Raw genomic sequence first — 13,216 nt, 5'->3', positions numbered from 1 at the left:
CACTCTTTCACTGCTCCCAGAATGTGCTGGACCTGGGATTTTAGTCTGATCTATTAGACAATGCAAGATTAGGGCTCACCAAGAAAATTCAGGGTACGCTCCAGAAAAGCATCAGTATAAAGAGTGTTCTGATACAATATTTAGGAATGAGTTTTGGTTTGGTCCCATCTATAAGTGCAAGTTACTTACACAAAAGAGTTCCTCAAGGGCAGGGAAAACATAATTTTTAAAACATATTTAGTCACTAAGTTGCTTTGTACTAAAGATATAAACACCTTATGTCACTTAATGATTATTCTACAAATAGCTACTCACGTCCTTCATTTTTGTTTTGCCAATTATTTACAGAACATTTTGAAATTCATAAGGCATTAAGTATATGTTTGATTCCTGGTCCTAAGATTAGAGTTTATCTAGTTAGGCAGCCACATCCCAAAAGGACCAAAAAAAAAAAAAGGTAAGTTTTAATATCAAACTGAAACCTTACCTTCAATTCACTTGTGGAACTCAAAAGCTAACTTAAGTTACTAGTTTGCTTACACTCATTATCCTTCAGCTAATTATTTTCACACTTAGCATTAATTCTTTTGGAATGAAAGGAATTAACTATATAAAGCTGAATCCAAGTGCAACATCTCTTCATTTCAGGTTTTGGGTTTTTTGGTTTGGGGTTGTTTTTTTTTGAAGCTTCTTCATCTCTTCAAAGCAATTATATTGAATGGAAAAGGAGCTAATGTTAGACCAAATCTTCCATCCATATGGGGCTTTTTAGCATTCTCAGGATACAAAAACGTGAAACTTTGCAGGAGATTTACGAACATCAAGAACAATTCCATTTTTGCCAGCTGCTCTCCCATGCACACTCGTTTACCTTAAGAAAGATTTGAAATGTAAATAATATTCTCATATATAGTTGATTTTTTGATCAACTATTGATCTATGCATACAATTTTTATACATGCCATAATTTCCACACTTCCATGTACCAATTAAAAGGAGACTCAAGCTCCCATTCAGATCTGAACTTGCTAAAATTCACCGTCTTCGTTTTGACATCTCACTTAGCTTTGACATGACACTAGGCATACATCCTGCCACAAAGAAAATGTTGTTAAGACTACAAAGCCAAGAACACTGAAGAAGACTGCACACACTGAGATCAGTCCAAATATGTTGGTCCAAATTAGACTACTAATTTGGGCAGGATACTTCTAAAAACTTTAAAATATTTATATTATAAAATATTATATATAACCATTAATATAAAATATATAATATAGCCTTAAATAATCAGCATACATCACACACATCATTTAAAATTTCACCCCTCAGATCCCACACCTCAAACAAATCCCACTCCAACTATATCTCAATATTTTACCGAGTCCAAAAGGGATGAATGTTTCTCTTTTGATTAGTTGGCCTTTTTCATCCAGAAATCTTGTTGGTTGGAAGTCATCTGGCTTCTCCCATGTGTTAGGATCTCTGTGCACTGACCACAGGTTGGGCACAATCACACTGCCCTTTGGAATAGTATATCCCTGCAGTACTTTTACATCAAAACACAAAGACAGGAGATATCTAACAGGTGACAAGAGCAAACACGAAATTTCATGCTTAACAGAAGACAGAATAAAATGCAATAATGTCCCAGAATTTCACTGTGGACAATATGCACACATCACAGGTCAGGGCTGCCTGTGCATCGGCTCCCAGATCAAGCTAGAGCTGGAAGGTATGCCGACTGCCAAGGATCAACAGGGAATGGGGAAGCCGCAGTCAAGTTACCTCTCTCCTTGGTCTTACTCAACATGCCGTCAGAATACTGGTGATAGCAGATACTGTCAAGAAGCAGCTACAGGAATCCCACTCAAAGCAATGGTTGCTGGGCCCATTTTTCCTCCTTCCCTACTGTGGAGGATTCTAACAGAAGTGATAAGGGGACTCTACAGTGCATCTACTTGCAAGCATCTAGGCTTGGGACAGACATTCAAAAAGCCTGAGCCTGAACTGATTCAATCGTTGCAGGTTAGTCTAACCTGCAAAGCCTGAACCAATTTAGAGGTGGACAGACATTCCCTTTTCATTCCAGAAATGTAGGCAAATGCCTGCAGTGGCTCAGGCTAGAAGGTGGGGGGCGCTAGAGCAGCCCTCCCTTCCTTCTACAGTGTTGATCTGAGGGGGGCACATGGCTAGGGAGGCAGGACGCTGGGGGGGGACACAGGACAGGATGCTCTGATTAGGGAAGGGTTTTAACCCCCAGCCTGCCTGCAGTTCTAGGCTTTTCCCCCACTGGCTGCTCAGTGTTACCACACCCTGCATCTGCTGATACTGAGCTTTTCAATCTCCATCTCCCTGTCTTCTTGCAGATTCCATCTCCCCATCTTCTTGCAGGCTGTCTGCAAACCAAGTCATTTCTAACACCTTTCTCTGTCCCCTCTAGAAGACTGACAGATTGCACCCAGCAGTTTGTTTATCAGAACAAAGTTTATCAGCCCATCAAGCCCTACAAAAGAAAACATCTCCCTCATTAGTTTAAAGATCTTCTTATCTGCAGGGTGCATTTGCAAGCCACTAGCCCTCTGCCTTTATTCAAGTGAAACTAGAGACCTACACAGACCCCTCAGCATTAGCTAGCATGGGGGGAGCATGGCCAGATGCCGGATCGCTGCGCTGGGATCCCTGCCATTGGAGAGGGGCGGGAGGGGGGATCCCTGCTTTAGCAGCCAGTAGGGAGGAGGGTAGGGTAAGCCTGGCAGCTGTTGCAGTCCCTCAGCCAGCTGGAGCAGTGATAACGCTCCAGCTAGGAAGGAGAGGGTCAGGGCCAACCCTGCTCTGTTCCAGCAGACAGCCCTGCAAAGCATCTGGGATGCTGGGGGACTCTGGTTTAAGTTAATGGGACAGACATTGCACAAACCGGTTTGACTGAAATCAGTTAAGTGTGATGCTACATTTAACCAGGTTTCTCTCAAACCGGTTTCAGCCATTTTCAAACTGGTTTATGTGCACTGACTGTCTGTTCTGTTACAGGTTTAAACCAGTTTCTGATCATGTAAACTGGTTTACGTGTAGATTCATAGATGCTAGGGTTGGAAGGGACCTCAATAGATCATCGAGTCCGACCCCCTGCACAGGCAGGAAAGAGGGCTGGGTCTAGATGACCCCAGCTAGATGCCTATCTAACCTCCTCTTGAAGACCCCCAGGGTAGGGGAGAGCACCACCTACCTTGGGAGTCCGTTCCAGATGTTGGCCACTCTAACTGTGAAGAAGTTCTTCCTAATGTCCAGTCTAAATCTGCTGTCTGCTAGCTTGTGGCCTCTCTGCTAGCTTGTGGCCACAAGTGTAATGTCTGTCCCCAGCCCTAAAGGTACCAGTAGGGGATGGGACATGAGAGCACTCAACGCTGATGCACTGGGTGCTAATTCATTTAAACACGGGCATTTGGTGGGCTGCAAGAAGAGTAATGTTAATATGGGAGGTATCAATTACATGGGAACTTGTACTGTCATCACACCCAAATGCACGAGTGTTTTGAGCAGAGCAACGATCACATATTTCTGCAATATTGGCACATTCCTTTCAAGCTGAGCAATCGCACTGCACTGAATTAACGTTTTCAAGACGGTCAAGAGAAGGCTAGAAATGTTTGTTTTATAAAGGAAGGGGGGAAATCTTGATTTTCAATTCCCAAAGGGTGGGCTGGTCAACAAAGGCTTACGCAGTTCCAGCTCATTTTTAATTATGAAACACTTGGGGAATCTTGTGCCAACCATAGTGCATGGCTAGATTAATTCTCCTAGCTCTTCTGTTCTCAAGAAATGGCATTTTACACTGAGCTTACATCTATTACTGAATAACTGATCTTTGTAAGCTCCCTGAGATCTCACCAGTAATTTCAGCCACAAAAGAAATAATCTACTAAGAGACACACTTACCAGCAGTTTTTGAGGCCATTCGAGGAATAGAAAGAGGAACAACAACGGTCATTCGTTGTACCTCCATGATGGTTGCCTCTGTGAAGGGCATCTTAGCCTTGTCAGCAAGAGAAGGAGCTTGGTCCGGCCCAATAACTGCACTGATTTCTGCATGGACCTTTTCTATGCAGCAAAAGTAAGATGAAAGAAAGACAACAGCACATTTCTGAGGCCCAACTACACTGCAGACATCTGGCAACAGTTATATGGAAATAGGGTGTGTCCTGTCTGACCCAAACGTGCCAGCAGAAGTCCCAAGAACTGACAGTTATACCAGTATAAGAAAACTCTTCAAGAGAAACAAAAGTAAAAACAATCACAGTTTTCCCAATACATAGCTTTTAACATGGATGAAGCATTTTGCTGGTGTCGACTTAGCCTCAGTTTTAGGTTACGAGCAATCATCGTATAGCCAAAGATCTGAGAGTACTGGTAATAGGGGACTAGAGCCTTTCACCTCTAGGTGGTCAAGTGCATAGTTCTTATTGTTTAATATCTGCTCACTGAGCCACATGAAATGAAGCACAATCAATTTAAAACAGGAGAGGGAACTGCATGCGTTTCCCCAAAAGATGTGCTGCAGTTCAAACAAGATTTATTCAGGAAGCCCTACAGCCCATCTTACGCAAGTCAGAGCATGCGATCATATCAGCTTCTGCTGGCCTCATTACTGATGAATAATCCACTTTCCAGCCAACATTAAATAAAAAAAAATGCAAGGCATGTGAACCACCAAGACTGTCACCATGAACAAAAAGAAAAGGGTCATGGACACTGGGTATGTAGTATGACTTTACCTTGTCACCCCTGAGCTGCAGTATGTTAGTGAACTGCATGGGAAGCTTTAACAGCTGCTGCTTATTTTACCCATGCTAGGGCAGTAATTCCAAGGGTCTTGGTTCAGAGCTCTACCTCATGCACTACAATCCCTTTTAAAAAAATATGACTCAGTGGTTTGTGGTGGAGTTGGAAAGACTTTCCAAGCACACACAGCACAGACTGCCAAGTAAAAATGAAAGTAGATTCCCTGCATCTATCACACACTGAGGTTAAAGTAACTGAAGGAATGTGCGAGATTCTTTTTTCAGCCTATAAAAAGAAGGTATCATAGCACAGAAGATTCATCATCTACAGTTGTTAACCTCTTTGTATTACAACAACATTCACTATGCAACAAGTTGCTTTTCACATGCATATGAAGTTGCTGCCCTTTCCAAGGTATCTGCAATCTTAAAAAAAAAAAGTCAATTATCTACAAATGTTCTTGAAATCCCTGGTTGACAGTAGTATTCTGCTTGTTCCATATATCATTGCCCAGCCATACTTGCACTTTTACATTTCAATACTGATCAAAGTTTGCCTGTCAGTTCAATGCAAGAAAAAGTTCAGAGAAAGGTATTCACCAGTTTTCACTTCCTAAGACAGACTCTTGCTGCCATCTATGGGTTTGCTAAGGAAATATCACCCCAGGTGAAGTACAGAAAACATGCCTCTTCAATAAGAAGTTTCCATGTCCTATTGGTGATAGCTGTCAAGTGCCCATTTGGCTATTTAAAATACCAGGACAGCTGTGGTCATCGATAGATTTTGACATATCCAGAAAGAAAGAAAGAAGTAGACAGAAAAGAATTATATTATATGAGGAGGGGTCTTCTGGATGTTCATTTGTCATCATACGCAGTACAATTAGTGCTTCATCCTGTAGGAAAAGTTTATAGGATTTGCTGAGATTTGCATAACCACCCAGGTATTTTGCTGTTTGCAGTGCTGATTACAAAGTACAAGACTTCCAGACTTGTAATTTGACAGCCAAACTGCTACCCTATTTGCTTATTTAACAAAATTAACACTTAGAAGTCTCATAGATTATTAGAAATCAAGGAAGGGTGTCAAGTTAATGTGGGTCTTGGTCTGTTTTCCCTTTTTCTCTCTCCCCTTGTACACCTTTTTCTTCTCTAGGTCATGAGAGTCCAACCCAGTGCTACACCTTCCAGCATGTAGTGAGAACAACTCTCTACCCTCCTTTTTGCCCCTTCTAACCTAGCATTCTCTTTGCCAGAAAAAGTTTGCCCTCCCATGGCAGATATTACTTCTATGAGGTGCCTAATCCCCCCAATAACAAGCAATGAAGTAAAAGCAGCAGGAAATAGGGTGGCTTTGTAAGACTAGGACAGGCTAAATGGAAGCAGACAGAAACATCATGTTATTTATGGACCGATACAGAAGATAATACTAGAAATAGGACAAAAGCATAATAAGAATGGTACATGTCCCTTGAGTACCATGCTCAGTTCAGGTTTCCTCAACTACAGAAAGGCCAAGCAGAAATAAAAGGGGTTCAGGAGACAAAAGGACAATAATACTGATTTGCATCAGAATTACTAGCACTAACACATGTATAGTGTTCAAGGACATGGGTCTCAAAAGCCTTCTGAATGCTATCCCATAGCTAGAACATTTCTAATTCATGTAATTGCTTTTACTGTTAACGAAGGCATTAAAATACAGAGGGGTAGAGAGCAAGCTTTTTTTTTAAATGAAAGATCCTGTTCCAACTTAATAAAACAGACAGTATAAGAATTGCTGTATTAAATCAGACCAAGGGTCAATTCGGCCTACAGTGGCAAGCAGTGGCTGAATTAGGGGGAAAAGTGTTAAGTTTGAACTAAGTGACTCACTTAATCTCTGGACTACTGATCTATTTTGTATTGTTACCTGAAGGCTTATGATTAAATTTGGCAATAAACTATTATCTCGCCCTTTTAAAACAAGAGCAGTCTAAATTAAAAGGCTTGACTGAGGTGTTGTAAAGCTACTTACAGGGCAATGTGTAAACTGGTTATAATTCTTGAAGCTGTCTAGCAAAACTTATATAACAGTATACTCTCATTTCAAGTGACAAGAGGATCACCATTCTCTGCCTGGTTCAGCAGAAGGTTTGCTTAGACCAATACAGATCTTCACAGGAATAGTGCAGTAGTCGAATTTTTAAGCCAGTGGTGAGAGGTAACCTGTATCTTACACTAAGGCTGCTGCTAAGCACATGTACCGATAATCCCAGGCCCCAAAATCATGTTCTAGTGATATGTAGCTGCCTTGGAACAGCTCCTCCTAAAGCTCCAATCATTTACTTTGCTTCAGGAATTGTTTACAATCCCTGCACGTGGGGCCTGCCAGAGACGAGCCAGGTATCCAAGGCATATGAGTTTAGTGGGGCTAGGCCCAGATACCAGGGTCCTCTCCAGCTCTGGAAGGGGAGGAGGCAGATGACAGTGCGGGGAAGGGGGGGAGGGGGGGAGAGGAAGCCCAGATGCCGGAGCAGTCCCTGGAGGGAGCCCTGTCTTGTTTACACAGGGAGTAGGGGGAGGGAGTGACTCTGGAGTGGCCCCTCTGGCCCACCCCCAACACAGGGGCACTCCCCATGCCACAGTCCTACTGCCTTCCCTGTCTCAGCTGCCCCCAGGTCTTGGGGCAACAAGCCCCATGCTCAAATTCCTGGCTGGGGGATAAAGAACTGCCTAGGGTTGGTTTTAAATTGATTTCATAGTGTGACCCCTGGTTCTTATCTGGAGAGGGACACTCAGTAAATCCCCATGGATTTACTGAGTGCCCCTCTCCAGCATCTCTTTTCTGCACTGATCAGGTCTGGCCTCAGTGTCTCCTACGGAAGCCCCTCCAGGCTGCCAGTCATCATTGTTGCTCTTCTCTGTACACTCTCTAGTCCCTACCTCTCCTTGCAGAGGTGTGAGGACTGGAACTGGGCACAGCATTGGAGGGCTGGATGCATCATGGATATACCAGGGGCTTGCAGTCCTTTCTGTTGCGCTCATAATTCCCTTCATCATCCCTGACATACCTGAAGTTGCTGACACCTTCCCTCCTCTGCCCTGTAGGCTGCACTGTCCCATCCAGCAGTCCTACAATGAGGCCAGGAATGTTTGGCCTCTGCAGTGCAAATATATTCTACACATAGGGGGTCTGCTCTTGAGTGGAAAAGAAAATCAGGTGAGATATTAGGAAAAACTCTCTCACTAAGAAAGCAGTGAAACACTGGAACAGGCTACCCAGAAAGATTGTAGAATCTCTATACTCAGAGGATTTTAATACCCAGGTAGACAAAGTCTTGTCTTATATATTTGGGAATGGTCCTGCTTTGAACTGGTGGTTACACTAGATGACTTCCTGAGGTCTCCTCCAACTGTCATTTTCTATGATTTTATGATTCTATAAATGCACTTCCACTAAGTCTAGTTTAGCCACTTTAACCAAGACATTTGGTTAAAAATTATTAGAAAATGTTTTTAGCCGATGTTAATATTTAGGACAATGTCTTCGGAGTTATCATGAAAAATCTTGACATATAGCAGGCAAAGGTTTCTTCAGTACTGCAATGTCAGGCTGTGGACAGATATAATGATATACTATTTCGAGGCCGGGGGGGAGACTCATCAGAAGCAGGGGTGTACTGATAAAAATTTTTTTGGACAGTACTGATGGCCAATTATTAACCAGCCATATCAGCCGATACCGATCCGATTGCTGATATGCATCCTGGCAGCTTGGAGGCCAATGTCCGGCTGGTAAGCCTGCAGGGGGGGGAAGGGGTATGTGGGAGGAAAGGGGCATGGGGGCCACAAATCAAGGCCCCCACAGTAAGGAAGGGAGTGGGGCTGGGGCAGGTGCCCCTAGGGGCAGGCCCTCCTATCCCCCCACAGCTCTGTCCCAGTCCTGCCCCCCTAACCCTCGACCTTTGCCACCAGAAGTCCCTTCCCTTGCCCCTGGAAGTACTCCTTTCAGCAAGGGATTTTGCCATCTCAGAACCAGAAAAATACCAAATTATATTCTAAAAATCTAACATCCACATCACACTTTAATTAGATTTCAAAAAATCTTTTTGTTTTGATTTACATGCGTTTGTGTAGTGCGTACGGAGGTGATTCGACAATAGCTTAAAATGAAGTCTGCCTCTTGTATATATTTTGGGAGAAGGAGGGCATGGGTTTGTCTGGGGGGGTGGATAGTTGTGTGGGTGTGGGATAAGGGAGCATGTGGCTGTATGTGTGGCTATGTGGGGTGGGGGTGGGGGGGTGGCTACAGTGTGTGAAGGGGTCTGCATGTATGGCACTGCAAGGTGGGGTGTGGGTATACGTGTATGCTGGAGTGTGCATGTGGGACTCCCCTACGAACAGACACACACACACACACACACACACACACACACACACACTCCCTTCCTCCGTGCACGCATGCATGTGCAATCACACACACACACACTCCTGGCCCCAGAGTACCGGTGCAGGGCTATGCTTCTGTGAGCCAGTGATGCTGGGGGCCATGTGGTGCTGGAGCAGCCGGTGGGTGTGCAGGGAAACAGTGAAAGTTGCAGCAGGAAGAGGATTCTGGTTGGGGGGGCAGTGATGGGAAGGAGCTAGAGGTGGGGTGGGGCCGGGCCAGCCTTCCTCTGGGTCCTACCGCCTCTGGCTCCTGTCATCTCTGACAGGCAGCCAGGAGCAGATAAATATATTTTTTCTAAAATTTTTAGGGGCCCCACGGGCTGGACAGAATGGCTTAGTGGGACAGCTCTGGCCCGCAGGCCATATTTTGCCTGCCCCTGACAAAGACCGAGTCTTTCGGTTTAAGTTGATATGTTTTATTAGACCAACTTGGAGGCGGGTTCATGTTTCTAGCAGGCTTTTGGGAATCCGTCAGCATACGCAGGGGTCACCCCCTTCTGCGCTCCACTTAGCTTGAAAAAGGATACTGTATTATCTGAAAGCTTGCTAGAAACATCAACCCACCTCCAAGTTGGTTTAATAAGATATCAACTCGAACCAAAAGTCTCTGTCTATCATGTACAAGCTCCAGACCAAAATGGCTGACCCCAAAAGAAAATTCCCCTTACACAATGTTTTCCAGAATGTGTATTATTAGTAAAATACTGCACACATGTGCACCCATCCTAGCCTTCAAACACCGAACCTCGCCAACCTCATCACCAGAAGCAAACTTCCTGAAGTCCAAAACACACCAAAAAGATCCAGACCATGCCATAACAAGAAATGCAAAACCTGCCAACACATCTCCACCACCCCCACAATTACTACACCCCACAACAGAGCCATCAGCATCCCTGGATCTTATAGCTGCACCTCCAGAAATGTAATATACCTCATCCAATGCACCAAATGCCCTGATGGAAAATACATAGGACAGACCAAACAACAACTGCACACCAGAATGAACGCACACCGGAAATCTATCAAAGACAGGAATACCCAATTACCGGTGGGGGCACATTTCTCACAGGAAGGCCACTCTCTCTCCAATCTCTCAGTCCTGATCCTCAAGGGAAACTTACACAACACTTCCCAGAGACGAGCCTATGAGTTCCATTTCATCAACCTCCTGGATACTAGAGATCATGGACTAAACATAGACATTGGATTTTTGACACATTATAATCTGCCTGGCAACTGACTCCCCAGCCCAGCCCCTGGCTTCTTTACTTTTCATTCCATCCAGGAAGAGAGCACACCAACTGCTGAAACTTCCTTAGCCTGACGAAGGGTTTTTGAACCCGAAAGCTTGCTTAATAACTATTCTCCAACCATTTGGGTTGGTCTAATAAAAGATATCAAATTCACCCAAGGAACCTTGTCTGCACACATGTGCAGCACACACACACATTCTGGAAAACTGTGTAAGGGGAATTTTCTTTTGGGGTCAGCCATTTTGGTCTGGAGTTTGTACATGATAGACAGAGTCTTTTGGTTCGAGTTGATATCTTATTAAACCAACTTGGAGGTGGGTTGATGTTTCTAGCAAGCTTTCAGATAATACAGTATCCTTTTTCAAGCTAAGTGGAGCGCAGAAGGGGGTGACCCCTGCATATGCTGACGGATTCCCAAAAGCCTGCTATAGGAAAACAAGATGACCCAGTTGTCATGGAGCGATCAGTGCACAAAGGTCCCCTGAACTACCTGGAAAAGAATGTTGCCCGAAACAAGAAATTCCCAGTCAAACTAACTATTACAATTTGGGGTCCTGAAAGCTGCCACCACTTCATGAATATTTAGGATGTGAAAAAAAATGGTTGCAAAGAACAGGAGCATTATGAGAGGCAACTGTCGCATGGCTGTATGAGGTTGCCATCCCAAAGGGATGGAGAAGGCAGGCACCAAATCAGATATTTTTGCTAAGAAAGTTTCAGGCAGAAATCAAATCACAGCAGGGTCACAAAATCTGAATGGTAGGATATTGAGGCACCTTAAATATTAATCTTTTAAATTACAGATGCATATTTATAACTATTCACAACATGCTATCAGATACTGAACTGGCTTTCTTGCACACCTTTGTGCTAAAATGCAGCAGTATGTTGCAAGCCTTGCAGGAGAGTAGAAATAGTTAAGTCAGTCTCATTTACCTTGTACTTCTGGGTATAGAGACATATAGAGGAGACACCACAGAAGTGTGTTAGTGGTGGTGTCAGTGCCTGCAATAAAAAGGTCACCAATGATAAAAAACAGGTAGTCTTCATTAAAGCTGCTCTCCTTGTTTTTCTTTTTTTCCTCGTCCACCTGGAGGAGGTACATATCAATAAAATCCTGGGGATTTTCTGGATCCAAGTTCTCTCTGTGCTGTGCAATTATTCTTTTTAGGAAAGCAGTAATATCTAACTCAGCTTGCCTCAGTTCTCTGAAAGGCCCAAAGGGGAGGTAGTAAAGCCAAGGACAGATGTTGACCAGAATTACACTGCTGTTTATGCATACCTGTAGGCCACGTGACATGAGACTCAACAAGGTCGTAAACTCAACATCTTCATAATCAAAGCGCCTGCCAAAAGCCAGAGTGCAGATAATATTGGACACTCCATTGCTAATGATTGAAAAGGGGTTGAATGGCTCTTTTCCATGTGTTTGTATTTCTTCCTTAATATATTTCAGTTCTTCAATAATTTTAGGTTCCAGGCTGTTCTTCCCTAATCCAAAATGGCGAAGAGTTGTATGAGAGAACTTCCTCTGCTGCTTCCATACTGGGCCATAAGGTGCAAATACAATTCCTGAAAGAGAGAAATGGAATCCAAGTTGAATTGCTTTATTTTCCAAGAGGATGTGTTAATAGCCCTCCACACCTACAACCAGAGCAGGAAATAAGAGTCCAAAAAAGAGGATGGTTTTGTAATTAAGGCACAGAAGTTGAAGCCAGAGAGAGAGATTACTCTGTTCTCCAATTCATTCTAACTCATTATGTGGGCAACTCTTGTCTCTCAACTTTCTAATTTGTATATTGGATATGAAAGATACCCAATAGGCTTAATTGGTGTTTGTAATGCATTTGAAAGTCCTCAGTCAGAACACACCATTAGAGTATAATTACCTCTAAACATCTTGAAATAATTTCACAGGATGATCACGTTTGGTAACTATGTTAGCAGTAGCTATTAAATACTAGCAAACTGCCCGTCAAGAATGATTGGGGGGGGAGGGGGAAGGGAGACAGAGCACCACCACTGCCTCCCAGAAGCAGAGGGGAGCTTGCCCTGCCATCCCCCTCTGCCAGTACCCCATGCTTCCACTGCTTCCAGCACCGCTGGTCTCGCATCCCCAGCCCCACTCCTTGGAGGCAGCAGAGCGCCGCCAGGACAGTGGGGTGAGGCCTGCGCTGCGGGCCTTGCCTCTGCACTCCATCTCCTCCATCATGATGGCACTCCACACTCTGATTGGCTGTTTCACTAACCAATCAGAGTGCTCCAAGAGTGTTATGGACAGACAGAAAGATGGACTAAGCCCTTTATTATATAATGAATTTAGGCTCAAATCTCATGGGTAAGATGCAGATGACCAAATATTCAAGCACAATTTGTTCTGCACGGTGACATTATTGGTCTTTCTTCTCTGTAGGGTACAGGTGCTTCTCAGTCCAACTAGTACATGTATAAATTCATATTAAAGGGGACAAACAATTGGCCCCCAAAATAATTGTTTTATACAACATATATTAGGCAATAGGCTATGAAAGCTGGAAGCAAGTTGTGACTGTACATTTAAATCCTAAATGTAAATGTTACTAAAAAATACACTCAGGTTTATATCCCTAAGGGATTTACCAAAGCTCTGGACACACGTTTTTATAGGTGTGTTTTCACACATGGCTTGCTCTTATAGATTCATAGATGTTAGGGTCGGAAGGGACCTCAATAGATCATCGAGTCCGACCCCCTGCATAGGCAGGAAAGAGT

General features: G+C 43.8%; 1 protein-coding gene across 1 annotated transcript in view; it reads right to left on the bottom strand.

The window, feature by feature from the left end:
• HADH (hydroxyacyl-CoA dehydrogenase) overlaps nucleotides 1-12,677 on the bottom strand; it is a 61,852-nt gene extending 49,175 nt beyond the window's left edge. The window contains exons 1-2 of the mRNA XM_025212776.1: nucleotides 12,653-12,677; nucleotides 11,748-12,037 (exon numbers count right to left, since the gene is read on the bottom strand). Coding sequence (XP_025068561.1) covers nucleotides 11,748-12,037; nucleotides 12,653-12,677 — 315 coding nt within the window. The remainder of the gene's footprint in view (nucleotides 1-11,747; nucleotides 12,038-12,652) is intronic.
• Nucleotides 12,678-13,216: the final 539 nt, after the last annotated feature.

Source organism: Alligator sinensis, unplaced genomic scaffold, assembly GCF_000455745.1.
Source record: "Alligator sinensis unplaced genomic scaffold, ASM45574v1 scaffold66_1, whole genome shotgun sequence".
NCBI classification, from domain to species: Eukaryota; Metazoa; Chordata; order Crocodylia; family Alligatoridae; genus Alligator; species Alligator sinensis.
The sequence above is the reverse complement of the archived record's forward strand: the minus strand, read 5'-3'. Positions and strand labels throughout refer to the sequence as shown.